The following is a 26772-nucleotide window of genomic DNA, read 5'->3' as shown; positions in this document are numbered from 1 at the left end:
TGATGATATGGACATATCTTGCATACGTAATATTCTAATTGCAAGTATATATGTCCACTTTTTAAAGTAACTCTTTTTCTGTCTCCTCCCGTCAATATAATGAAAGAACTATCTTTTTAGTTGTTGTTAGGGCTTTGGGGGGGGTTGTTTTGGGGTTTTGTTTTGTTTAGGACAGGGTTTCTCTGTGTAGCCTTGACTGTCCTGGACTTGCTTTGTAGACCAGGCTGGCCCCAAACTCACAGTGATCCACCTGCCTTTTCGTCCCTAAGTGCCTGAATGCTGGGATTAAAGGCAGGCACCACCACAACCGGCTGAACTATTCTTTTTTTGAAATTGATTAAAATGACATAATATAATCAAATGGAGGAAAACACTGAAAGGAAAGGATGCTCTAAAAACTAACACCTTTATAATAATCCAAATAGATTTATGACTGTGTAAGTATGGAGGCTCGTCCTTGATTTACGGGGCGGGGTGGGGGGGAAGCTTTGCCTTAAATTACATCAAATATCTAGATCTTAAGGACCTTTTAAAAAGTGTCTACCCAATTTATAAAACCAAATTTAGCCTTTGGGGTTAGAATCAACTTCCTTGGCTTAAAGATTGTATTTGTTTTTCTAGGCTTATAACATTTAGGCAAAACTCTTCTTTCTTGCTTCCAGCCGTTCTCTGTGCTGAGATCTTACCTGGACCTCTCGGCCAGTTTTGTCTAACCTGTGGCTTAATTACCAGGTTAGACAGAGCCTGGTTGGCAGCCAGCTCTGTTAGGGAGAGAGACCAGCCATGGGATACAGTTATCTGTGACACGGTAACTGTAGGTTACATATAACACAGCCCCCAAAACAATAATCTAAGGGAGATAGGAGCAATTTACCTGGCTTTCCTGAAAGCCAATGACAAGCATGTTCACTGTCACACGCGTCCTGTGTCCAAAGCCAGTATCTGTGGCATGTGTGATTCCGGGAGCTCACCTTGTCGTGTGCTTGCCAACAGAACTACTTGGCCCACGAGGAGCTCCTGATCGCCGTGGAAATGCTGTCTGCTGTCGCTTTGCTAAACCAGGCCTTGGACAGCAAGGACCTTGTGTCTGTACAGAACCAACTCAGGAGTCCCACTGTAGGCTTCAATGGCCTGGACGAGGCCCACGTGGACCGGTAAGGAGCACTTTCCAAACCTCCTTTCAGGGTGAAGAAAGATGTGCTTGGCAGATCCCCCAAATTAACGACTCACTTAGCAGAAAAGTCTATATACTCTGCTTGCGTTTTTCTCAAGGGCTGGTGTGCCGTAAGAGGCTTTATGTCCTTTGTTGGGGACAAAATTGTCATCTTGTATCAGTAACTGACTTCATCCTGAGCAAAGAAAGACTCGAGGAGCAGTTGAAGTTACACCTTCCTGCAGGCTCTTAGGAGAGTGAGAAGTAGCTCTCCATACGTCCATCCTTGTCATGGAAACTCTGGAGTTTTGGGTCCCCCAAACTCCCTTCTTAGATTGTGAAATCAAAAGAGCACCGTGAGCCTTATGTTAGTTTGGGATTTTTCATTTCAGGTTCCTAGATAACTGCATTTCCTAGTCATGTGTTCCACTCTGTGGATCTAGAGAGAGAACTAAATGCTGGAAAAGTCAAATTGGAGATTTTGCTTTGCTTTGCCACTGGGTGCTGAAACCAGGCCTCACACATACAAAGCACCCAACCCTCAAATTAGAGATCAGATAAGACAAAGAAAAAAAGACATTTGTGAACTCTCAGTTGCTGTGGCCGCCAGGGGGCGATGTCTACCCAGATTGTGACAGTTTAGCCAATGATTTTCGACTGGCTAATTCCGCATTAAGCACAGTTGCAAAGAAAACTGAAAGAGGGTTCTTAGATTCTGAGTAAATGGTGTTGGGTCATTTGCCTATGTACAGAATGACCGAAAAGAAGCGGAAGGACACTCTCTGACTTTCTCTTCTGGCCCCCCGCTTCTCTCTTCTGCTATGCTCTTCCACTGTCTTTCTGTCTCTTTCTACTCTGCCTTTAAATAAATGTCATTATGTTAAAAAAAAATAGTGGAGGGACTACAGAGTTGCCTCTGTTGAGGCATCCTCTTCTATTTGAATTAAACCACCTGATTTCCCATACTCCTCCCCTGCTCCTGTTAATGGCATCACATTGTGCTTCAAGCTTAGAAATGTCAGTCCAATCTCAAGGTTTTTTTCTGCCCTTGCCCAGAACTCTCGTGCTGTAAAGTACCCACTCATGTCCATGCCCATGGGGCCCAGCGGATCTCTGCACACAGTACTTAGCAAAGGGTTTCCTCTCCAGCGGCCACCTTCACCTGGCCGCTGTTTCTCTCTCTCTCTTCAATAACATCCACAGTGAAGTCCCCACCTCCTTCCTCTCCTCATCCAGTCACCGGTAACTCTGTTCTTAACCAAACTCTGAGCCCTCTTATTGCTAGAGTAAGGCCTGCTTACTTCTTGGTGAAGGTTACAATCTAACAGTGGCTCTTGCAAAGTATTTCTCAAACATACCAGGCCACTGCCCTCTAAATGACATTACTTCTCCTTCCACTCTATTGGGCAAAATCACCCCTCCCCTATATACAAATACCACTCACTCCATTTGAGGGCCACATTGCCTGCAGGAGGCGTTATATCATAATAACTTATAAAGAGGTAAGCCCACCATAGTGGCACATACCTGTGATTCCAACCTTCAGGAAATGAACTATATAGCAAATTTGAGGCCAGCCTGGGCTACATGAGGTTCTGTTTCAATATGAAAACAAACAAACAACCACAAAACAACAACAAAGAACAGGTTTGTTTGAGTACACAGTTGGGTTTCTGGTCCATGGTTGTGTGGCAGTCTGATTTGGGCCCTCCATGGGCCCTGTATACTTCAGCCAGGCTGGCTCCAGCCACACTGGACCTGCGGGCCTCTCTGTGTACACGCTTCTTTCACCACCCCGAACTTGGTACCTTCATGGAGCACAGTATGAGCACACTGCCTCCTGTGGAGGAGGCTTTTGTTAGTTTTTTGAAGCTTCTCAGCCCAGCCCGGTTGCCTCTCCTGAGAGCTGGTGGCTAGAGAAACATATACCTTAATCCAAAATTATCTGCTTGGCCTCTAACCAAATCTTTTCTTCTTTATCTGTAAAAACAAAAATAAAATAAGACAACAAAGCATCTCCCCTCACATGCAGAACTGGACGTCTGCTTTGACCCCTGCCAGTCTGTTCTCGGGCGCCACCTCTGCCTTCCTGTCCTCTTCTTTTTTATGTTCTCCTCTTAGAGCTTTGGGCCTTTTCCCCAGTCTGAATGCTTGTGGAGGCAGAAGCTACCTCTCAGCCCTCCTAATTTCACTGTACTGGTGCCTTCATCCTCAAGATTGGAGGGGCCCGTGGAGTTCATGCATTCGTTTGGCTTCAGTTGGAGGCCATCATTCATCATCACCCTTTCCTGTTTTGAAGAACTTCTTTTCTTAAGCTACATTCTAGAGAAGACACCTCACTGTCCCCTTGAAGCATGAAGAAACTCTAAGGAAATTTGTCCTTCCCAGGGAGACAGGCTTAGTGTCATTGTGGTGCTCTTACTTCCATCTGCTAGAATATGTCAAGTCTACAGCCAAAGGCTGCGGGTAAATCCTGTACCTAAAGAAGTGTTTTTATTTCCCTGGTTTAAAAAAAAAAAAAAAAAAAAAAAAAAAAGCAACAGCACAACCTCTTGAGTTTCTGTACTTTTGGCTAACTAGTTTACATTGGCTCTATATTTTTCAATGGTGAAAATGACTCTTTTAAAAAATGAGAATTTCATGGTAATATGTCAAGAGGGATAAAATTTCCTCTCAAATTTCCCTCAGTTAAAAAAAAATGATCAGAATTGTTGGCCAGAGTTGACCAGAACTTGTACCCAATGAGCAGGGTCAGAGGTAAGAAATGAGGGCTCAGTGCCTGGCAGGCAGAGGACACAGAAGAAAGGGGTTCTGAGCAATTTCTATGGGGCGTTGGACAGTTGGATAGGAGGCAGGTGAATCTGGACCACTCTAGTTCAACTCCTGCACTGCGTTGCCAGGAGCGCACACCATGAAGATCTGGGTTGTGCAGCAAGGCTTCCGGAAGTCGTTTTCTTGGAATTTGAGCTCTTGGTGAGCCTGTGAGGTGTAATGGCAATGATGCTCATCTCAGCGACTCAGAAGCTTCCAAGAGAAGGTTCAAGGTCACAGGCCTAGCTGGGCTTACATACTAAGTTTGAAGCCAGCTAGGGCAGCTTAGTGAGAGCCTGTATCAACATAAAAACAGAAGAGGACTTGGGTTGTAACTCATTTGGTTGAGTGCTTGCCCATTATACTCAAGGATTTGGGTTCAGTTCCAGCATGTTGAAAGAAGGAGGAAAGGAAAGTCATTTCATTTAATTGAGGACTTCACTGTGCTTGGATTAGCTATGAGACTGGGTTGTGAGGAACTTTGATTGAGCTGAACATTTCATAAGCATAAAAAATACTTTTTTCAGACAGTTTATACTCTTGAGGGTTGAGAGAGTTCTCCTGAGTGAAGTTCTCATGAGATGGAGCTATAGACAATCACAAGGACAAGCAAACTTTCATGGAAGCATGTAAACAAATACAACAGCCAGTGGTAATGACTAAGCTAAAGGAAACACGCCTATCTGCTGCACCTGGAAGGGACACGTTCCAAGAATAATTGTGATTTGTTTTGTTTTGTTTTTTAAGAAACTGAGGTCACAAAAGACTCTTGGTTTCTTAGCGTTTCCTCCCAAACACTGTTTCCTCCCAAACACTGGGCCTTCTCACATGACTCCATTCTCGTACTATGACACTGGGCTGGAGGGGTGGCTTAGCATTAAGACTGCACACTGTTCTCATGGAGGACCCAAGTTCAGATCTCAGCTCCGTGTCAGGCAGCTCACAGCTGCCTATCCCTCCAGTTCCAGGGGAGATCCAGTGCCTGTGACCTCTGTGGGCGCTGGCACATATCCACACGAGCATACACATAATTTTAAAATAAGTCAGTCTAGTATGTGCTGACAATTTTGCCTGCCTATCTACTCTTTGGCTAATCAGGACATTGCTATTGAACAGTGAGAGAACACAGCCTATGCCCCAAGTCAGGCCTGACCACCTGCCCTCAATAAGTCAATTAAAAGACCCAAATGAGATGTGGAAAACAAGAAAAAAAGGCTTATTCAGTGCGGGCCAGCGGCAAAGAGATCCGGAAAACCCCCACATCTGCCTCAGAGTCTTGAAGTGGGATCAGAGTTTAAACAGAGGGCCAAGAATATGCGCATCTAAGCAGTTTCAGTGACCGTGTGGCCCCGCCCACCACTGACCCATCGCCCTCCAGCTTGAGTCTCATCCTGTAAGGTGTTCTAAGTTGTCAGAACGGTGTGAAATCTCTTTCCAGGAGACAAGTTCCCCTTCCAACAGGCACCTTTTCCTTCTCCCAGAATGAATTCATTTTTCTTTGGGGGTCCATTGTTTGAACAGTCTGCTAGTCAGATTGAAAGACACAATAATCTTCACTTCTGGGATGTTTGTGACACCTCCATTTGTGTCCCCACCCCCCACCCTGGGGTAAAACTTCAGGTGCCAGACAGGACGGAAGGGTTAAAGAAGTCTGACTTGTTACTGAAACAAAATTAAAACAAAAGTCTGACCTGTGGCATCCTGTTTTCTCTTCCAGTTACGCAGATGCGTTACTCTCCATTAAACAAGAAGCATTATCCCAAGAGCAAGATACCTTAAGCTGGAATGAAATTCAGAATTGTATTGATATGATTAACATCCAAATTCAAGAAGAGAATGACCGTAAGTGTGGAGCATTTTCCTCATTTAATGACGTGGAAGAACAGTGTGTGTGCCCTTCCCATCCTCTCGATGAGTGTTATAAGAGTTTGCTCATGGGAACATGTGATTATAACAGTTTTAATAGATTAATGGAAGTCCTAATTATTATTATGATTTTTACTAAAAAGTACTTCCATACTTACATTTTAAAGAAGATTTTGTCTTTATTTTGGCCTTTCATTTGCACGTTTTCCTGAACTTTGACATACTTTTATAAAACATTTTAAGAAATGAAAAATTGGAATATAATCTGACCATATGGGCAAAATATCATAAATTGTTCTGTTTCTAAAATGGTGAACTGGCATGAGTGGAAAAATTTCAAGAGCATGTAGCCTGAGTCACCTTGCTTCCTTCTTTTTCACTTTTTGTTTATACAAGGTTAAAAACACACACACACCCCACCCCCAAAAGCTATATGCCCCACGTAGTACGAATAAGCTCAGGCCTCAGGCTGTCATTTCCATCATAAAAGCAAGCTAAAGTCATTGAGTTGTTAGCAGCAATGAATGAGAACCAATCAAATCACTGGCCTTTTCTAGCTCAGGCTTCCCTCCTTCCCTGTCCCCCACCTCCACCTTCTTCCTTCCTTCCTTCTTCCTTCCTTCCTTCCTTTTTTAATTTTTCATTTATTTTATTTATTTTTCTATGATCAAGGTCTCACTCTTGAGTCCAAGCTGACCTCAAATTCAAGATCTTCCTGCCTCCATCCCCCAATGCCAGGGTTACATACAGGCCTGTGCCCATACATGATGCAGCTTCAACTTTTTTTTTTAATTAGACATTGTGAGATTTATTTATGGGCTATGCCATAATCAACACAAATCACTGCCACTTTGACTTGGTGACCACAAAATGTGTTAGTTCCTTTATAGGTACATTTCTCTATATCTCAGTATTCAGGAAACCATCTGAATAAGTAACTCATGTTTTAAAGGTAAGAATGCCATTTTTGGTCTTTTCCACTGTCTGTCTCAAATCAAGCTGTTTGCAAGGTCGGGGTAATGGATGGCCTTTAGTGCCAGGACAGCTTCACCTTCACAGGATGGAGCAGGCACTCATCTCAGCGGTCTTGAACTCTTCTGTTCTGATGGGCTTTGCTGGGATCTGGTCCCCTAATACTGCAGATAGCTCTGGAATACCAGATCATACACGATTCTTCCCATCAGCCAGTCTTGGCTGCTTCCTGGGAGCACCTTGCTGAGATTGCATTTTGATATTTCAAGGTCTCTTCCCTCTGGACGCCATCCCACTGAAAAGGCTCGCTGCCTTCATGGTGGGAATGCATGTGGATTTACTGTAGCACCTCCATCCGGACAGTGTCATGATTTTCTCCTTCCCATCTAAGCTGCTTCTGGGACAGCTCCGCTTTCTGTGCCTGTCTCTGCATTGTGTTTGTGAGGCATGAAGAATCGCTGCGATTAGACTCCTTGAGGAGCTCTTGTAATGAGTTGGCTTGGGAGCGTGGCGCTCTTGCCAGGTATTACTCTGGGGGAAGCAGTGATTTGAGCAGATGTTCAGCATCCTGGGGGCGCAGGTGCTGGAAATCACTGCTGTGTGAGCACGCACATCCTCAAGTGTGTGTTTTACTACAGACAGTGTAGTAAAACTGGCCCTCTGTCCTGCTGCCTTTTTTTTTTTTTTTTTTTTTTTTTTTTTGGACTCCAACATTTACAATCTGAGCGTTCTGCCTGCCACTCTGGTATGGAGCCTAATGCCACCCACTGAGTGGGATCTCTTTTGTAGGCAAAACAAATTATCAGTTTCCATCTTTGCTTTCTTACTTCTCTGGGTCTGCTTTGGGTATGTCTGTGCAGGCTGCCTACCCTGGGCTAGGTTTGTTCTCTGTGCCCACAGTTGCGCTGTTTTCTTTACCATGGACTGAAAGGGAGGTAGGCCGTTCTCAACCTCTGCTTTGCTGGGAAGAGAAAAATCAAGTGTTTGTATAACTTGAACAGTAACCTTTTGTAAGCAGGAATTATTTGTAACTAAGGTCTCTTGACTGTTGTGGCCATTCCCACAGTCCATCAACAATCTGTCATGGAGGGCTTGTGCTTCTCGTGAGGGAGGTTACCTCAAATACTACGCCCTCTCTAGCGCTGGGGGACTTTAATACATAGTATGTAATTTACCTATACTTTGGTTTGGTTTTCCTTTTTGCTTTTGTCAAAACGAAGTATTTAGAATATTTTAATCTTAAAAATCAGCATCTGAAGTATTGGGTTTCCTGATGGCGTTATTCAGATGTGCTTTGTCGTTGTTTTCGCTCCCCAATCCTCTCCTCCATACCCCTCCTTCTTGCAGTCTAACACCAGCCTCCTTCCACCTCTTCAACACCTCTCATTTTTGTCTAGAATTCCTAAGGTTAATATTATATGTTAAAAGGGTAGCTTTTAAATTAAATTTTAAATTTAATTTAGTTTTTAATTAAGTTTTGGTTTACCTGAAACCCGTTACATGAAATGGGTTTCATTGTGACATTTTTCATTAATGTGCTTTGCTGTGATGGATCCCCTTTACACCTTCTCCCACTTCCCCTCCCCCTCTCTAGCTCTTCCTTCTGCTCCCCTAAAGGCTCTCCTGCTCTGCTTTCACAACATGGGTATTCTATTAGCTTTCAGACTGCTTCTTCCCCTCCCACAGTTCCCATCTTGTTCTGGATATGAGAGTAAAAACACCAAACCTTTTAAGTGCCTTATTATGACTAAATGAGAGTTAGGCAATATGGCAATTAAGCTGTCTAAAAGAGCTGAGACTTTTTGTGGGAATTATGAAAGAACAGTGTTCTGGCCTTACCCTCTGCACACACTATATACATTAAAGGCCCTGTCCTGTGTCTGACTTGTGGCCCACTCTTGACCTGAAGCTAAGTGCTAAGTTGGAAAGTGACTCCAATATCAGGCTGCTAAATGTTTTTTCCAGACATTGATGTTCTGTTGATTTCTTCCTGGAAAACCCAAGTTTCTCAACAAAACCACAGAGGAATATTATTTCACCTGCATAGCCTCCACAAGAAAGTTTTTATATTTGAGGTGGTTGCTTTTAAAATTTGGTAAAGTGCCATTCCTTATAGGTTAGTGTCATCCATTGGCTTAAATGTACATGTTCTCCAAGAATACCTATTGTCACTGGAGTGGAATGTCATAGCACCATGTTTAGATTTAAGAAGTAGGTCACGGGCTGAGGCCTGGCAATCTTTTTTTTCTTTTTTAATATGGGATTTTTATGTGGGATTTACATGTATAAACAGAAAAAGTAAAGCAGCTGTGCCCAAGGGTAGGCTCCTTGGCTGGCTCCTATGAGGTCATTTATTATGACCTCAGCAGCTTGTTAGACACACCACTGCCAAGAACTTGAGCGGGTGATTCCCACCCAGTCAGCAGCAATGCACACCTTGCCGCGTGACTGGCCTTCAGGGTGTGTACCTCCTCTTTCTCACACTTGGTTCTGCTAAGAGCATGTTTGGATGGGTGTTTGAAGGTACTTAGAACACCCTGACCATGGGGGTGTCCTGAATGACGTGAAGACTCCTGCACAGTCCAGTTTATAAGTAGGCTAGGATGAAAACAGAACCTGGAACTTCCCATGGCTTGCCTTGTAGTTAACGCTTGTTTAATTTGAATGTTAAAGAAATAGAGTTGATTTTAATACATTTTAATATATCTAAGTATTATGTCCTAGAATAATCTCTAAGAGTCTGAGATGATTCTTTTCCCTCATGGCTAAATCTCTTCCTTCCTCACACAGTGGTATTTATAGGAAAACTATTATAAAATGTTAGCTTCCTTTGATGCCAAAATAAAGGTACATTTTTTTTTAAACTTGGAGTTGTTGGGTTGTTTGTGGTTTATTATATTTGTCAAGTATCTTGGAATCATTTTTCATGAAAAATAATACAATAAGAATGTTTGGCCTTTCCAAGTATGTTTTCTAGCTTCCTGCTGCTCAGTGTTTAGTTTCTTTACCAGGTCTTATTCATCAACACTGAGGAAGGAAGTCAACCGTTCCCCGTTCGTGTGTATGCATATGAGAACATATATGCAAACGTGTGTACCCACTGTTGTGTGTCTATTACTGGGTGCTGGTTTATTTTTTGATACTATGGTAGTCATGAGAAGAGGCCCTCTTCAAACATCCATATTTGTTTAAAGTGTCATAAAAATTTCAGGCTCCATCATCTGGCTTCTCTGCTTTTTATTCTAAGACCTTATCTAGTCTGTTTTCCAAGATATTGTAGTATGTTAGAGATTACACCAATTAAACAAGAGGTTATGTTTGGCCCTCCTTTGTTACATCCTTGAATTGGGGTTCAAGGCTAATAATGTCTATTATTAGGTAAATAATATACAAAATTCATCGTCTGTATTTGAACCTTAAAGCTGCCCCAAAAACTATGTACAGCATTGTTTATTTCTATGGAGCCTGCCTGCTTCCCAGCCACAATATAACTATTTAAAATAATTATGACTAAGCAAACTTACATTTTGTTCTTCATTTGTGATAGCATAATTTTAATTGTTCCGTACTTACATGTGGCTAATGACTGTCATTGCACAACACCAGAAGCAAACCTTTCCGTCACTGCAAAGAACTCCACTGAACAGTGCTGGGCTGTGTGCTTTCCCATTGTGGCTTTTCTTAATATTCTAGAAAAACCACTTGATTTTGAATTGTTTGTTAAGACCCTTTAAAGGCTGCAAAAGTAAAGCAATACGAAGAGTAGAATGCATGTCCAAAACTCTGGTCTTGCATTTTCATTTCTGAACATCTACATTAAATCCATCTAGGTCTCTTATCCTTTGATCCTGTCACCTAATAACTTAGTGTTATTGTCTAACATTAGAGTCAGACTAAAATACTTTCCCTCTTGCTGTTCATATGCAAAAGTATGCCTCTGCTAAATACATATGTTTTCGAAATATAAACTACATACTATAATATTTGCCTTTTAGAAGTGAGCAGTGAGTTAAAGAGATGTTTCCTCAGACTAGCTCCTCCTCCAGATAACGCCCTGTGGATTCCAAGCACTTCACCCACAAGGGGGCTCACAGCCCCAGTTCCAGGAACATCAATGCCATCTTCTGTCCTCCAAAGGAACCCAGCACACATATGATACACAGACACACATGCAGGCAAAACACCAATACACGTACTTTTTTTTTAAGTGCATAGTCATATGCACTTTTTTAAAAAGCCTTTTGTGTCTGGCTTAAAAAATTAGTATGTTTTCAGAACTTATTCACAGTTGTATTGGTTATGTTTTTATAGTCTTTTAGGTTAAAAAATTCGAATCTATAGAAATACATTTGTTTATCTATTCATTATTTGATATTTAGGTTGTTTCTGGTTTTTTCAGGTAGTATACATGATGCTGCTATAAACCTTCAAGTTTTTGTGTGGGCCTAGGTTTTAGTTGGGTGTTTGCAGGCAGAGTGGCTGGAGCAGGTGGTGATTTTATGTTCAGTATTTTGAGGGCCTGCCAAATCATTCTCCAGTGTGTCCACACCACCTCCCACCCCCACCAACAATATACACAGTTGTTCCTATTTCTCACCAGTATTACCAACACTTATTATGGCTGATTGTTTTATCTTTTATTATAGCCATTCTAGTGGTTACAAAATGTCATCTTACTATGACTTAGCTTGCATTTTTCTAATTACTAATATATTGTGCATCTCATATATTTACTGAATTTGTGTATTAAATAAGTGCATTTAAAATCCTATGCCCATTTTTTGTTTTGTTTTGTTTTGTTTTGTTTTGTTTTTCAAGACAGAGTTTCTCTGTGTAGCCTTGGCTATTCTAAACTCACTTTGTAGACCAGACTGGCCTCAAATTCACAGCAATCTGCCTGCTTCTGCCTCCCTAAGTGCTGAGATTAAAGGCATGCACCACAGCACCCAGATCCTGTGCCCATTTTAAATGGATGTTACTGTCTTTTAATTGATGAATTATAGTAATGTAGCATTACTAGTCTTCTTGGATATGAATGATTACAAATACTTTGACCTCTTCTTTAAATTGCCGTTTCATTTTCCTTGATAGAAAACTTTCAAGCACAGAAGGTCTGATTTTGACAAAATCCCATGCACTTACTATTTTTTCTTTCTTTGTGCTTTTGATAGCATAGCTAAAAAGAGAATTACTCAGCCTGAAATCGCTAAGCTGTACTCCTATGTTTTCTTTTAAGAGTTTTCTAGCTTGTAGTTTTAGCCTTTACACTTAGGTCTGGGCTCTATTTTAAATTCATTTATGTACAGGATTTGATGTATGCGTCCAACTTTGCTCATACACATGTGGGTATCTGGTTCACCCAGCACCATTTGCTTTATAGCTATAGTCCATATAGACTATTTTTGCCCATTGAAATGTTTTGGCACCCTTGTAATTGGAACATCTGAGTGGCTTCCTTCATGCCAGGACTCTGTATTCGTCACTGTAGCTTTGTAATGAGCTTTAAAGTGGGGAGCAATCCCCCAGCATTTTCCTCTTTCAGGGTTGCAGTCGTTGCTTTTGCCCCTTGTGTTTTATGTACGTTGTGGGGTCGATTTATCACACTCTGTTTGTGGAAAGGCCCCTGGGTTTGTTTGTTTGTTTGTTTGTTTTTATAAGAGTTATTCTAGAACTTTATGTCAATTTAAGGAGTATTTCTCTCTTTTTCTTTTTATTTATTCTTATCTCATACAAGGCAATCTAACCCCAGCCTCTCCTTCCTCCACTTCTCCCAGTTTCAACACCCTTCAGGAGTATGTCTACCTTCACAACATTGTCTTTAATCCACAGCCAGGAGCTGTCTTCCCCTGTGTTTCGGCTGCTACTGAGTTGTTTATGAAGTGTTTCCTAGTTCTTGGTATAAATGGGTTCTTCTTAAATCATTCCTAAATATACTTTGCTTTCCCACTGAAAGTATGGATTGGTGATTGGAATCTATTGCATATTATACACATATAGGAAATGCAGTTGATGCTGTGCATTCTCCTCCCCATGTCTATTTTCTTAGCTCTTTGTAGCATGTGATGTGAGAGTGTGTATTGCGCTCTGACTTAGAGAACTTGCTCTTTGCAGGAATGGCAGCTCTCGGGTACATCAATGAAGCCATCGATGAAGGGAATGCTCTGAAGACTTTGGACGCCTTGCTGCTGCCCACTGCTGACATCAGAGATGTGGACCCGGACCATGCCCAGCACTACCAAGATGTTCTGTTCCATACAAAATCCCAGAAGCTCAAGGTAAGTTTACGTTTGTGAGTGGGAAGACTTTTGATCCACTTTTCACAAATTTCATGTGCTTTTTGTATCCATGAATGAGAATGAAAAGAAGGGTGTTTTCCTGGTGTCAAACATTAGAGAAAAATCCATCTCTTCCTCCACTGAAGACTCAGTGGTAGGTGAATTCTTATCCAGAGTGCAGTTCCCTAGTCATTTCCTGTGTATATCTTGTGTGCTCGTGCAGTGTACAGCATCTGGTGGGAATGGGTTGCAGAAGGCACATGATGGATGCTATTTGAAAGTTCTCTGTCTTTATGGTCAAACGGTCAAGAACTTCTTGATGCAGTGAGTGTTTCATATGGAGCAGCGGAACAGTAGGAGAGAATAAGGGTTGAGATAGTGTGCTCCAGAATCTTAAGAGAAATTGCCATTGAGCTATGACAGGAACTGAGCCTGAAGGAAAAGGAAGAGATGGTTGGGCTGGTGGGTGAGGGGGCCAGCAGTGCTCGGAGGGGACTTGCCTGGGGTCCTCTTGAAGAGAAGTGATTTTATTGACATCTGGACTTACGCTGAAAGGGTCTTAGGAAGACTTAAGATACTGGGCTGAATGTTGAAGCTTGTAGAACCTATCAGCAGTGAAGTGATGCTGCCTGGTACAGCGGCCATTGTTGTCCTCCGTATTCCAGGTACAGGCTTGGCTGGAAGGAGTAGGTGGCTCCCTTCAGAGCCCAGGGCCTGCCTCCTCTGAGGCGGAAGAAGCACTCTGCTGCAGAGCACAGGCGCACCAAGCATCTCCTGTTTCCAGGCAGGACACTGGTAGTTAAGCATCCCTCATTTAAATCTCATAATAGCCCGTGAATCAGTTCACCATCATCACGAGTTTTGAGATAATGAACTAGGTAGGAGTTAAATGACTGTGTCCATGGCAGACAGCAAAATAACAGCATTGAGAGAGAAAGTTGCTTGCTCTGGAGACAGGCAGGCACCATTCAGATCCTGGCTATGTGGCCTCAGTCAAACCACCACATCTCTGTCTGTTCATTTTCACGTGCATAAAATTACAATAATGCCTGCAGTACTATATGAGAGTTAAACAAGAACATGAAGTTATAAATGTGTTCTTACATCTCAGTATATTAATGGCATTACAAGTATACACGTGTGAGGTTTTGTAAAGATATTTTTAATTCTGTGGATATGTGTGTGGATATGTGTACATGAATGCAGGTGTACCTGGAGATCAGGGGTGCTGGGTCCTCCTGGAACTGGAGTTGCAAGTACTGTGAGCTCTCTGGTATGAGTGCTGGGAACCCAGCTCTGGTCCTGGATAAGCAGCCAGGGCTCGTAACTGCTGAGCCATCTCTCTGGCCCTGTGTGTATGATTCTTGTGCAGCTCTAGCATATACCATGGATCCTAACACCAAAACAAGCAGCAAAACTACAACCAGTATGACTGAAGCCTCCTGTGGCTACTTCCTAACTCTCTTCTGATATGTGATTAGTTCTGTGACCATGTCTGTGTCCACTTGACTAAGAAACATATATGATGGTGTGTTAAGACAGGTGGGGAGAGATGTTCCATACAGCAAGAGAAAAGACCAAAATAATCATAATGGATTATTTTCCCTTGGCAATGCATGGCAAACAAGTATACTAACCATTGGAAATATGCCTACTTCAGCAAATGGCCTAAATGCTTGTTAAAATAGCATACTTCAGCGTACATAAAAGTGGAACACACATCCTTAGGAGGGCGAGCCATGCGCTTAAATGTGCACGAGATATTTCCAGAAAGTGGACTTCAAGGCTGGGGCACAGGAGATGTTTTTGAACCTGTTTTTCTACCGATTAGATGTTTAAAGTTTCTGAAGAATGCATGTAGTGTTCCCTTTGGTAAATGGAAGTTTAGGGGTCTGTGACCCAGGGCGGGGCATTCTGTCAGCACTGGCAATGCGGTTGCATTTCCGCTGTGCTTTCGCAGCAACCTACAGAAATCTTGCTCAGCTAAGCTTTAGCAAATGGTGAGGGCTGCTTCGTCTGAAAGGGTGAGGTTGGGGCTCAGGGGAAATGGGGAGATACCGTTCTGGTATCCTGACAAAACACCATGAGCAAGGCAGCTTAGGAAAGGTGTTTAATTTGGGGCTCACAGTTCCAGACCATCACAGTTCCACCACCATCATGGAGGGGACCACGACAGCTGGCAGACGGCAGACAGGCATGGTGCTGAAGCTGTAGCCGAGAGCTCACATGGGGGCCAGATGTTGCTTGCTTTTGCTATAGCTAGGCATCATTCAGATCCTGGCATGGGACCTTAGTGAAGCTACCATGTGCCTGTACATTTATGTGTCTATACATTTATAAGAATATCTGTTGTAGCTGGGCATAGTAGCACATGCCTTTAGTCCCAGCACTCAGGAGGCAGAGACAGGTGGATCTCTGTGGTTTGAGCCCAGTCTGGTCTACATAGTGAGTTCCAGGACAGCCAGAGTTACAGAATAAGACTCTTATCTTGAAACTAACATAATAATAATAATAATAATAGTGGTTAAATAAGAATATATTGTGTATAATTGTGTTTTCTATTTTAGTATATTAATGGCATTATGAATGTATGTATATATATAAAACTATATACATATAAACTATATATAACTATATATAAACTATATAATATATATATATCATTTAGCATGAAACCTAGCACCAAAACAAACAAAAATCCTGCTTATGTAGTATTATTGAAGCCAGCTGTGTCTGCCCTGAGTGCCAGGGTGGTAATGCCTGTGTCAGGAGGTCCTTATGAGGCGCGCAGGTGTCCTCTGCCCACACATCTGGGTTCCTCTCTTTGAGGTGAGCCAACTGTACAAAGCCAAAGCTTTTATTCTGGCAAGTAGTACAGGTCTCCTCCAGAATGCTCTACCATCAGGCTCTGGACGTGGCCAAACCCCCAGAGCCCTTCTGATGACATGGCTCCTCTTCAGGGCCCACATTTTGGCAGCAGTGTGCTGGGCAAGCAGCCTGGCACAGAAGCAGCTCCATCACTGGTGTGTTAGAGCCCTGGACATGGACATGACGGCTCTAGGTACAAGCTCAGGAATCAAACCACCTTATCCTGGGCAGCAGGGATGAGAGTCACATTGACCATTGCTGACCAACTCCAGCTGGAAGAGTGTGCTATGTGTGGTTAAACTGATGTTCTTAAGCAGTCTGGTTTTGAAGTTTCTTCTGTGTACTGAAGTGCTGAGGATCAGACTTAGGCCCTCACATCTACTAGGCATGCCCTTCCACTAAGCCGTATCCCCAGCCACAGTCCATCCATTTTTATTTATTCTTAGCCTGTTCTTTATCACTGAAAAAAAGAAATCCGGTTCTGTTTCTTCAGCTGAGTCTTTGTAGATGGCTTTTTGTTTTGTTTTGTTTTTTTATCTCTGCTAGGTCCCTAGAAAAGTACATACTTGGTGGCATTTCTATGCATTTCCTTTAGGAAATAATAGGAATGAGAACATGTTGCTGGCATTACAGTATCAAGTAAAGGTTGTCCCAGAGTATCCAGCCACTGAAGGACATCGTGAGTGGCAGCGTCATGAGATGGGTGCTCAGGTCCATCAGAGAACGAGCACAGAGGGGTAGCTAAGTGCGGCTTCTGGATACTGTGGAAGCCCAGGGAGTCTCTGTCTCAAGACTGAGGAGTGAGCGTGGCGCACACTCTTAGCCGAGCACGTGTCTACATCCCCCACTGGATTAAGTGAATCAAGAGTGATTTAAAATGTAAGACTATCTCACAAGTGAATTATACCCCATTAAAGTGTCGGGTTTTCTTGGATGGTTACACAAAATAAATTAAGCGTGCTTTTCTTATCTTGTTTGTTTGGGTTTTTTGGCTGGCTGGCTGGTTTGGATTTGTTTGTTTCTGTATGTTTTTGAGACAGGGCCTCACTATATAACTCTGGCTGTCCTGGAACTCTCTCTATAGACCAGGCTGGCTTCCAACTCACAGAGATCCACCTGCCTCCGCCTCTGCCTCCCAAGCACTGGGATTAAAAGTATATGCTACTGGATTTGTGTGTGCTTTTAACTAGTATATCTTGCTGTATTTCTGCTAGGACAAACTGCTACAATTAATGACTTGGCTTTCTAATGAGTTTCTTTCCCTGAAATTTTTAGAATCTTAACACTTGCTTTAAATGTCTTTAAATTGCTTGTTTTAAGGTTTATCTTTTACTATGTTACATTTATTTATGTACTTTATCAGTGTGTGAGTGACAGCCTTCATGTGGAAGTCGGGACAGCCTTACAAGGTGTCCGTTATCTTCTACAGTGTGGGTTGGGAGGTTGTCATGTCTAATCACTGCTGTCACCCACGCAACTGTCTTGTCAACCCTCATCAGCCCTTTTCTGTAGCCTTGAGGTCTTTATTTGATGCTATTGTTCATGGAGCATATCCCCCCTAAATTTTACCAGCTGCTGTTGCTTCTCTTCACCCTCATCTTCTCCTTTGCCCTCCTGACAGTTGGCCTGTCATTTTATAGATACACTTATATGTGATTTTGTTTGTATAAAATCTAGGCACTACACAAGGTGAAAAAAAATACAGTATTTGTTTTTTTTCTTTTTTGAGATGACCTAATTTGCTTAGTATGATTGATGGTCTCCAGATGTGCTCATTTTCCTGCAGACACATGACTTCCTCCTCCTCTGAGGCTGAAAAGCCTTGCTAGAAAGGGAAGCTTTCTAGAGAGCTTGCCTCACCTACTCACTGGGTCCCTGCCAGGTTCTTAATTCAGCCTGTGTGAATGGTGCTGCAGGAAACATGGATGCATAAGTGGGGTGTGGACTTGGACGTCTTCTGGTAAATACGTGTGCAAGTTTTATACCCAAGTTTGATGAAACAGAAAACTAGATATACATACTCAACAATGTACACTTAAATGTGTTTTTATTGATTAGTTGATTATAACAGTTTTGTCGGTGTGTGAATCTACATACTCACAATTTCACCTCAATGATGCTGTGTGCTCAGAGGTTTTCTCAACCCCGTTGTATTCACTAGTGATGCCCCCCGACACTTATCCACTAATATTACATCTCCCATTAGACACTTTACCTATAGGAATAATCTGGAGATTTGTAATACAATACCATTTCCCATTAATACGAACAGGCATGGAAATAACTGGAGGCATTATTTAAATTGCTAAATGACCTTATGAGTATATAGCCATTTAACTTTTTTTTAATCAAGCCTAACCATAAATTATGTCATACAGGGTATGCTGCCTTGTCAGAAAAGACTGATTAGAACCCCACGCTGTTTTTAGATGCTTTGGGGCTTTATTCTTTCATTCAGCCACATGCTATGCAAAGAGTGCAGCTGGCCGCACATTAAAGGCCCTTTAATGACAAGAACCTTAAAGGAAGGAGGACAGACAACACCTTCTCCATCATCCAAGACCCCTGTAGACACTAAGCTCCACAGATTCCAAATCCCTGTGGGAATGGTACTGTATTGGGCTGCAGCCTCTTCATAGCCTGCCATGTACTTCACATCACCTGGGGATAACTTAGGACTACTTAATACAGGGTGAATACAGAGTGGTTTAATACAGTGTGAATGTCATGTGAAGAGTGGTTATGCTGTATTGTGTAATGAAAAGAGAAAAGTCTGTTCGTGTTCAGCTCATACAGTTTTCTTCAAGTGTTTTTGGTCTGTGGTTGGTTGAATTGCAGGTGTGAAACTTGCAGGTACAGAGAGCTGACTACATAGAACTTAATTGCTTATAGAACCGATATTTATATGCAAATGAGGTTATCAGGCTTGTTTGTTCAGAAGTTCCATATTATAAGAAAGTGCTTTGGAAACCCAGATGAGAAAAACGACACGTGTGGTTTGAGGGTAAGGGAAGAACAGTCTCTGAAAGACTGGGAAAACGGGACAGGTTAAAGCAAAGATGCTGGAACAGGCTGTCACTGGGGTAGCAGGGAAGGGAAGGTGAGTTGGTGGGGAAGTGAGCAAGCTGGTGCCACAGGTGGTATCAGGGAGGCAGCGATGGAAGCTGCCCAAGGGTCTGTCATTTCAGGAGCAGCGCGGGGCCAAGGGAAGTGTTTGCATGATGTGTTCTGAACGATATTCAAGGAAGGTTAACCCGATCTGTGAAAACGAGACCCCCTGGAAGGGAGGACAGCCATTTTCAGACAGGTGGGATGAAGACAGGACCCCAGAGAGGGACACAACAAAAACAGGGTAACTCTCCAAAAAGAGGGAAGAACCGTGAGTAATGCTCAGTTGTCAGGTTGCCGATGTCACTCGCAGGAGGGAAGGGGAAATTTAAAGCTTGGAGAATCAGGAAGGCAAATGGAAACGTGTCAGTTGTCACAAGAATAATGATAATTTTGTTTAAAAATTTTGTTTAAAACGTATTTTTTAATCCTAATAATTTTATAATATTTTATATTGGAAGCACTATTTAATAGGAGCTTAACAAATAGAGCTGTGGCCAGGCCTGGTTATGTACGCCTTTAACCCCAGCAGATCTCTGTGGGTTCGAGGCCAACGTGGTCTGAATAGAGAGTTCTGGGCCAGCCAAGACTACACAGTGAGACCTGTCTCAAAAGACAAATAAATAAAAATAGAAATTAAAAATGGAGCTGTTGGCGCCTTGCACAAGTTGGCCCGCGCATGCATGTTTTTACAGGGATCTTTCCTGTCCTCTGACTAGGAAGGAAGCTGATCTACAATTTTTGACATGACAAAATAAAGAAATGGATCTAGGCAACTATTCAGGCTGCCCAGGCACAAAGCTATGAGATACATAAAGTACAGGCTGTCCGTGGAGTTGTAGTTGGCATGGTGAATTATGAGCGTGATGTTGGTGGGAGCAAAGCAAATTGTGAAAATCACCAGAATGACGAGAGCAGCCTTGATATACCTTAGCCGTTTCCGATCCTGTGCATTAAGTCTGTGGATGAGAGTTGCGTAACAGTAGACAGTAACCACAAGTGGGATGAGGAATCCAAAGAGTGCTAAGGAGATGAAGTAGTAGAACCGGAAGGGGGACAGGGACTCGCATGTACTGTGGACATCGTGGCAGGTGGTGATCTCTGGCTGGACGAGGCGATACCCCTGCTTCAGGATGGCAAACGGCATCATGTATAAGAAAACCATGACCCACACCAGGCCACACATGAGCAAAGTGAATCGTTTGGGCAGCTTATGGTATGTGAAAGGATGGACCATGACCAGGTGGCGGTTGATGCTCATGCACATGAGGATCAGAATGGAACCGTACATGTTGCCATAGAAAATGACTGTGGTGATGCGGCACATGACCTCTCCAAACACCCAGTTGTTCCTATTGAGATGGTAGATGATCTTAAATGGCAGCGTAAAACAAAAAAGAAGATCCATGATGGCCAGGTTGGTGTGAAAGATGACCAGCCAGATGGACTTGGTGTTTGAGGAGAGCTTCCACAGGGTCCCAATGTTTGCTGGCACACCAACCACAAACACCAGGATGTAGATGGCAGGTATCAGTTTGGTGCTTAAGGAATTCCTCAGGTAACCCATGGTGGCATTGTTTACATGGAGAGTTGACTCATCTTCAGGGCACTTTATTTTCACAGTTGAGGTGGCTCCTGTCCAGCCCTCTATGTCAGAAAGTGGGAAGTCTTCGAAAGTATTTAAGGGAGCACCATGGAAACTCTTAATAGTCAAGGTCAGCTTTGTTGAGTTGTCTGAAACATTTTTCACACCTGTAATTGAGCGTATGATTTGTTACCAAGTCCTGCCTGTGGTTTAGATAAAAATAAAATGAAATGTTTGATGCTATATGATCCTTCTGGTTTTAGAACTTGGAGTCATTATTTTTTAAAATCACTATAGATCATTCAACCCATGGGTGTGTGTGAAGTGTGTATTGTATGTCCCAGTACTGTGCCTTCCTCTGAGAACAACTACACAACAGCTCCATGCATGTCAGGAGTTTTAACAGGGCTGGAGCAGCAGCTCTCAGCCTGTGGGTTGTGACCCTTTTGGCAAACCACTATCTCCAAAAATATTTACATTACAATTTGTAACAGTAGTAGAATTACAGTTATGACATAGCAAGGAAGATAATCTTATGGTAAGGGAGTCACCCCAACATGAGGAACTGTATGTAAGAGCTACAGCGTGAAGAAGGTTGAGAACCACTGTGCAGGATGAAACAAAAGAGGACAATGGAACATTATAGGAAAATGTTTTATTGCCAATACGCTGTGTGTATGCGACAGATAGTTAGCTAAGTCAAATATTCAAGCAAGCTATCACTGAAAAAATGAGCAAGCTACAGACATAGACCTTAATACTCAAAGTAGGTTTTCACTCACGGTGGTGGCTGGGCCAGTCAGTTGATTCTAAAGATGTTGATTGCATATTACATGGCAGTGCTACAAAGCTTTAACGTCCACTGCTGTCTGCAGTGTTACTTAGGCCAGAGGAGAAGATACATGGACATGCACTATCTTATCTACTCTGGTATATTGAAGAGATAAATTTGAGAAAGTAGGTCACAGAATTCATTCCTGAAGGGCCTCTGAACTGTCCTCTGAGCCATGATCTCTTCATACATCCTGGGGTTTCACCCAAAAGTCCTTCCCCTCCACATGAACTGGCAACTGAACACAGATTTTCAGTGCTAGACAGCTGCTGTACCATTGACCCCCAGAACCCCCTCTGCACACAGAGTTCGCAGAGCAGTGGCCACTGTAGTAGCTACAAGAGCATTCCCCCAGCCCAAGATTCCACCCCCTAGTGGAAGGGGGTTATTAGGGATCAGGAGATGGCAAACAGCATCATGTATAAGAAAACCATGACCCACACCAGGCCACACATAAGCAAAGTGAATTTGCATTTGGGCAGCTTATGGTATGTGAAAGGATGGACCATGACCAGGTGGCGGTTGATATGGTCTCAATGCAATTTTATAAGTTCTTACACATGTGAGGCAAGAGGCTCAGGGTCAGGTTGGAATTGCTATGTTGCTGGCTTCAAGGATGAGAAAATAGCTCTGAGCCAAGGAGCATGTGAAGTGTCTTGAGGCTGTACAAAGGCAAGAATGCAGATTCTCTCTGTGAGTATCTGGAAAGAACATAGCCCTGACCCTGCCTTGACTTGAAGAATTTGGACCTCCAGAGGAATCAGATGGTGTATCTGCGTCATGTAAAGCGTCACTATGTGAACATTTATTACAGCTGTCACTGGAAACTAATATAACCATGATTTTGAGCTGTGTTTAAAGTAAGTTTGGTGGCAGGACAGAGAGGATTGAGAAGGTAAAAAATTAGGGGCAGGAAGACTTGGACTGTTGCCCAAACTCCTCAGAATCTGAGGGCGGTGAGCCTTGATCTAGAGCCAAGGTTGCGGAAAAGTGAAGGTGGGAATCCCAGGTTATGCAGACTTCTGAGGGACGAGTCATGTGGTTGTAGAGTAGGATCTTCAAGCAACCTGGCTGGAGGTTCCTGTTAGAAGTGAGTTGGAGGAAGAGCGTGGATAGGGCAAGAGTGAGGGGCAATAAAGGGGGAAAGGAATTCAAATTCAAGGCTTATAGGTGGCTTGTTTGTTTGGCTTGTTTGGGACTTGAATGCCTTGTCATCATGCCTGGGCCCCTGAGTACTGGAATTCTAAGTGTGTGCCGCCACCCCTGGCTAAAGTCTCAGGTCTTGGTATGGCTGAGTGGAGAGAGCTGGTGGGATGTTAGTCTGCAAAATGTCGGGCGGTTCAAAGGCCGGCTGTGGCGTCCCGAAAGCACGAGCAGATGTGAGGTGTGAAGGTGTCAGCCGCCACAGAGGCTGTAGTCCAAACTGGGGGAGTGGAGGGATGGCCCAGGGGGAGATGGGAAGAAGGGAGTGAGAAGACAGGCTTTGGGAGAAAGTCCAAGTTTTAAGACAAAGAGAAAAGCCAAAAGATGAAATCACTGTGATAACCAAAGGATTTAAAAACGGTTTGGTTTGGTTTGTTTTTCAAGAGAGGGTTTGTCTGTGTAGCCTTAACTATCCTGGAACACACTCTGTAGACCAGGCTGGCCTTGAACTCACAGAGATTATCCCTCCTCTGCCTCCCCACGTGCTGGGATTAAAGGCATGTGACACACCACGCCCGGCAAAATGAATTTTTTAAATGAAAGAAACATTATCAGCTATGTGCTGTGGACACTTGGCGCAATTCAGCATGTACGCGGTAATCAGGTCCTCAAATGCCAACTTAAACCTCAGGCATTCCATCTGAAGTGCTAGTACCCTGCCCCTGAGGTGCTGACACAAAGCCCTGGATCCTCCACTTTAAATATCCCTGGCTGATGGTCTGTCCTCATCCACAGCCAGGTTCTCTTCCTGGTTTAATCTCTGGCCTTTGCTCCCAGGGGTAATCCAAACTCCTTCAGACCTCAGAGTTTGCACAGGCTGACTTTGACATATCAGGTGGAGTCAGTGTTGTCAGAATAACTGGGAAATGAAGGTGGCCCGGTGTTGTTCAAGGAAAGAATAACTTGGAAGGTAGCATTCTGTGTGTCTGTGTTTAGAGGAATGTCCGGTGGCATTTGAGCTCAGCCACTTAAATCCTGCTGGGTGAGGTCAAGCCTGAGCTGTAAAGGGAATTGGGTGGGACGGAGCATCCAGACTTCTTCCCTCCAAGCTCTGGTGAGAAAGCTGATGGAATTGTTAGTGAGTTTTAGGAAGAGTCCTGTGACTGGGCCAGACAGAATGTCTGCAAACACCCCCAACAAGGACTATTCCCATGCAACTTCAGGTCTGGCCCCACTGAAGCCTTAGTCAAAACCTGGCTTTCCTTAAGAACAGTATTCCTTGTTTAAAAAACAAAAACTGACAACTAGGATTCTTTGGTTTCTGTTTGGTGCAATGTTTCGGAAGTGCTCTCAGCCTGGAAGAAGGCTTCAGCTAGAATGGCCTTCAGCTTTCTGGTGACATGTTTTCCCATCACATCTCCCCATGGCTGAGGACGAACCCTATAAGTCCCCACTTTTCTCTTCTTCCAGGTGCCGCTAGCATCAGGGTGGAACCCACTCACAGAACTCATATCCTCGAAACTGGGGCTCCGTGTGTTGGCTTATCCTCGCAGAGAAAGCCTAGCCCTGGCCAAACACTGCTTCTACAAGCCCAATAGTACCCCTTAAGCTCTCTGCAGGGACCTCAAGTTAAGGATCACTTTCTTGCAGAGGGTTGTCTTTTGTTTAATTTTAGTTTCATGCCATCTCTGTCTCCTAGTGCTGTGACTTGACAATGAGAGAGCCCTGTATACACCCTGTCTCAAAGTAGTTTATTTCAGAACAGTCCAGAAGTCACAAGCTACCACAATGTGATAGGTAAAATAGGAGACACAGGCTAGAAGTCACAAGCTACCACAATGTGACAGGTACAATAGGAGACACAGTCAAGGTAAAATAATTATATTTGGGAGATCTTATTTCTAAAATTATACGTAACAAATTATACATACTCGTACCATATACATGTACATATCTATTTATATATGAATACATATATACCCAGAGACATATAAATATATACGTATATATGTGAGGGGGAGAGAGCCCCCTAGTACTGAAAGTTTAAGAAAAAAGGTATTTAACCCTGAAAACACTGCTGACATCACTGGCTGCTAAAACCACATGGCCTTTCCTGGTACTATTTTTGGTGCCTCAACAGAAATTATAAGATTGATAAATTTAAAAAGATTTTTAATCCCTTGAAAAAGTGCAATCTTTTCTACATAAGGAAATTTCACACATGCAGACACTTCTCACCAAAAAAAAAAAAAAAAAAAAGCTTTTTACTTAATTGTAGATAGTCTTGATTCTGCCACAAATTTATAACTGCTAGTAGAAAATGCTTGGTCTTTGACAAGGTTTGACTTGGGAACAAACTTTAGATGCCTCCATGATTCAACCTTCCAAAACCCCAACATCAAACTTTGCCTTTGGGGTCACAGGAAAATTAGGTTCATTTACTCCCAGTGCAAACCGTCTACTCTCCCACCCCTGTGCTATTTCAGAAGAAGGGGACTTACCACTTTGGCAAACAGTGGCCGGCAGAAGCAGCAGCCTAGCAGCAACCAAGATAAGTACTTTCATCTCTCCGTGTCCTGAGACCCAGTTATGGGATGTTAAGAAGATTCCCCTCAAGTCAGATTCAGGGCAGATTCCCCTATGGTCCATATATTAGCAGCAAGTATAGTCTGAGAGAGTCTGCTATGTGGGCAGGGACTTGCCCTGCCTCTGCAGAGAAGGGATGTGTCCACTTGATGTTTCCGTATGTGTGAGTGACTCAGGCTAAGCTTCTCTAGAGCATAGAGGCAGAGCCATATCCCTTTAGCTCTTCCTCACCCACTGCCATTATTTCACTTAGAACCAAAGCTGTATTTCTCCCCAGGCATTTAAGTAATGCCAGAGACTATTGCAAAACAAAGCTGAGAACAGATGCTGAGCAGCAATTAGCTTTGAATTGGTTCCACAGCTCAGCCTCTTCCCCCCCCCCGCCCCATTTCAAAACATAGCTCCAGAATTGTGCCTTCTATTTAGCACATGAATGGTTATGAATTATACTTATATATCAGTGCCTCCACTTAAGACTTAGGAATCTAAACAGAAGAGAAGGCAAGATTGTCAAAGCAAAAGGGATGGATAACTCAAAGGGAACAGTGTCTTCCAGATGAAACAGGACTGCTGCACATATGAACTCACAGAGACTGGTGTATATGCACCAGGGCTTGCCCAGGTTCAAGCCAAATAGATGGGGCTCCCACCACTGACCCAGAAGCTATCTGCAATTGATGCCTACTGGCGAAGGGAAAATTAGTTCCCTTCAATCTCACTGGGGTATATTTAGCACATGCCAGGGTAGCTCCTATGCCCAGCAGTGGTGAGCTAACATAAAGGGAATTCACTGGTGTTCTTGCAGAATTTTTTGTCTCATATTGCTTTGTTTGCGCTTTTTTTCTTTCTTTTGTCTTATTGGTCTTTGTAATATTTTGGTTTCCATTTTTCATGCTTTTGTGGAATTGTGTCGAAGTTTCTTTTTTTTTTTTTTAATTGGGCAGTTTTTTAAAGGGCATGCAGTTAGGGCGGTGGGAAGGATCTGAGAGGAGTTGAGGAGAGAGGGAAGCGTGATCAGAATATAATATGAAATTTTTCTTTCAAGAACCAAAACGAAACTGTGCCTTATTTTATTCTATTTCAAGTTTTAGTTCCTAAACTGATCACATAGCTATAAACTAAATTAGTTACAAAAAAAACAAACACCCCTCCTCCTCTTTTTTTTTTTTTTTTTAATTTATTCTTTGAGACAGGGTGTCATATAGCCCAGGTTGGCCTTGAACTCAAGATGTGACTGAAAATTGACTTGAACCCCCAGCCCTCCTTCTGCTTCTAGGTTGCTGGGGTCACAGGCCGAATCACTATGCCTGGTGTCTGTGGTGCTGGAGCCTGTTCGCAGGGCTTCATTCATGCTAGGCAAGGGCTCCACAGCTGAGCTACATCCTCAGTCCTGGCAAATATTTAAGAAGTTGAAATTATATCAGGGGTATTAGATTGTTTCTAAAATTCTCTGTTCAGCTGAGTGTGGCATATTTAAACCCCAGCCCTTGACAGAGGAACTATGGCAAGAGGACAGCAGTGAGTTAAAAGCTAAGCATGGCTACATCAGGAGTCTATCCCGGCCTCAGGAACA

General features: G+C 43.0%; 2 protein-coding genes across 2 annotated transcripts in view; one reads left to right on the top strand and one right to left on the bottom strand.

Annotated features, from left to right (window-relative positions):
- Positions 1-26772, top strand: part of Iqgap2 (IQ motif containing GTPase activating protein 2) — a 257708-nt gene that overhangs the window by 164770 nt on the left and 66166 nt on the right. The window contains exons 11-13 of the mRNA XM_060385592.1: positions 994-1154; positions 5682-5806; positions 12914-13077. Coding sequence (XP_060241575.1) covers positions 994-1154; positions 5682-5806; positions 12914-13077 — 450 coding nt within the window. The remainder of the gene's footprint in view (positions 1-993; positions 1155-5681; positions 5807-12913; positions 13078-26772) is intronic.
- Positions 18009-25424, bottom strand: F2rl2 (coagulation factor II thrombin receptor like 2). Its single transcript, XM_021641434.2, has 2 exons — positions 25115-25424; positions 18009-20805 (listed from the first exon to the last, which is right to left on the bottom strand). Exons 1-2 carry the CDS (start codon positions 25260-25262, stop codon positions 19769-19771), a joined length of 1185 nt encoding a protein of 394 aa, XP_021497109.1. The 5' UTR covers positions 25263-25424; the 3' UTR covers positions 18009-19768.

The sequence above is a fragment of the Meriones unguiculatus genome, chromosome 6 (assembly GCF_030254825.1).
Source record: "Meriones unguiculatus strain TT.TT164.6M chromosome 6, Bangor_MerUng_6.1, whole genome shotgun sequence".
Taxonomy (NCBI): Eukaryota; Metazoa; Chordata; class Mammalia; order Rodentia; family Muridae; genus Meriones; species Meriones unguiculatus.
The sequence above is the reverse complement of the archived record's forward strand: the minus strand, read 5'-3'. Positions and strand labels throughout refer to the sequence as shown.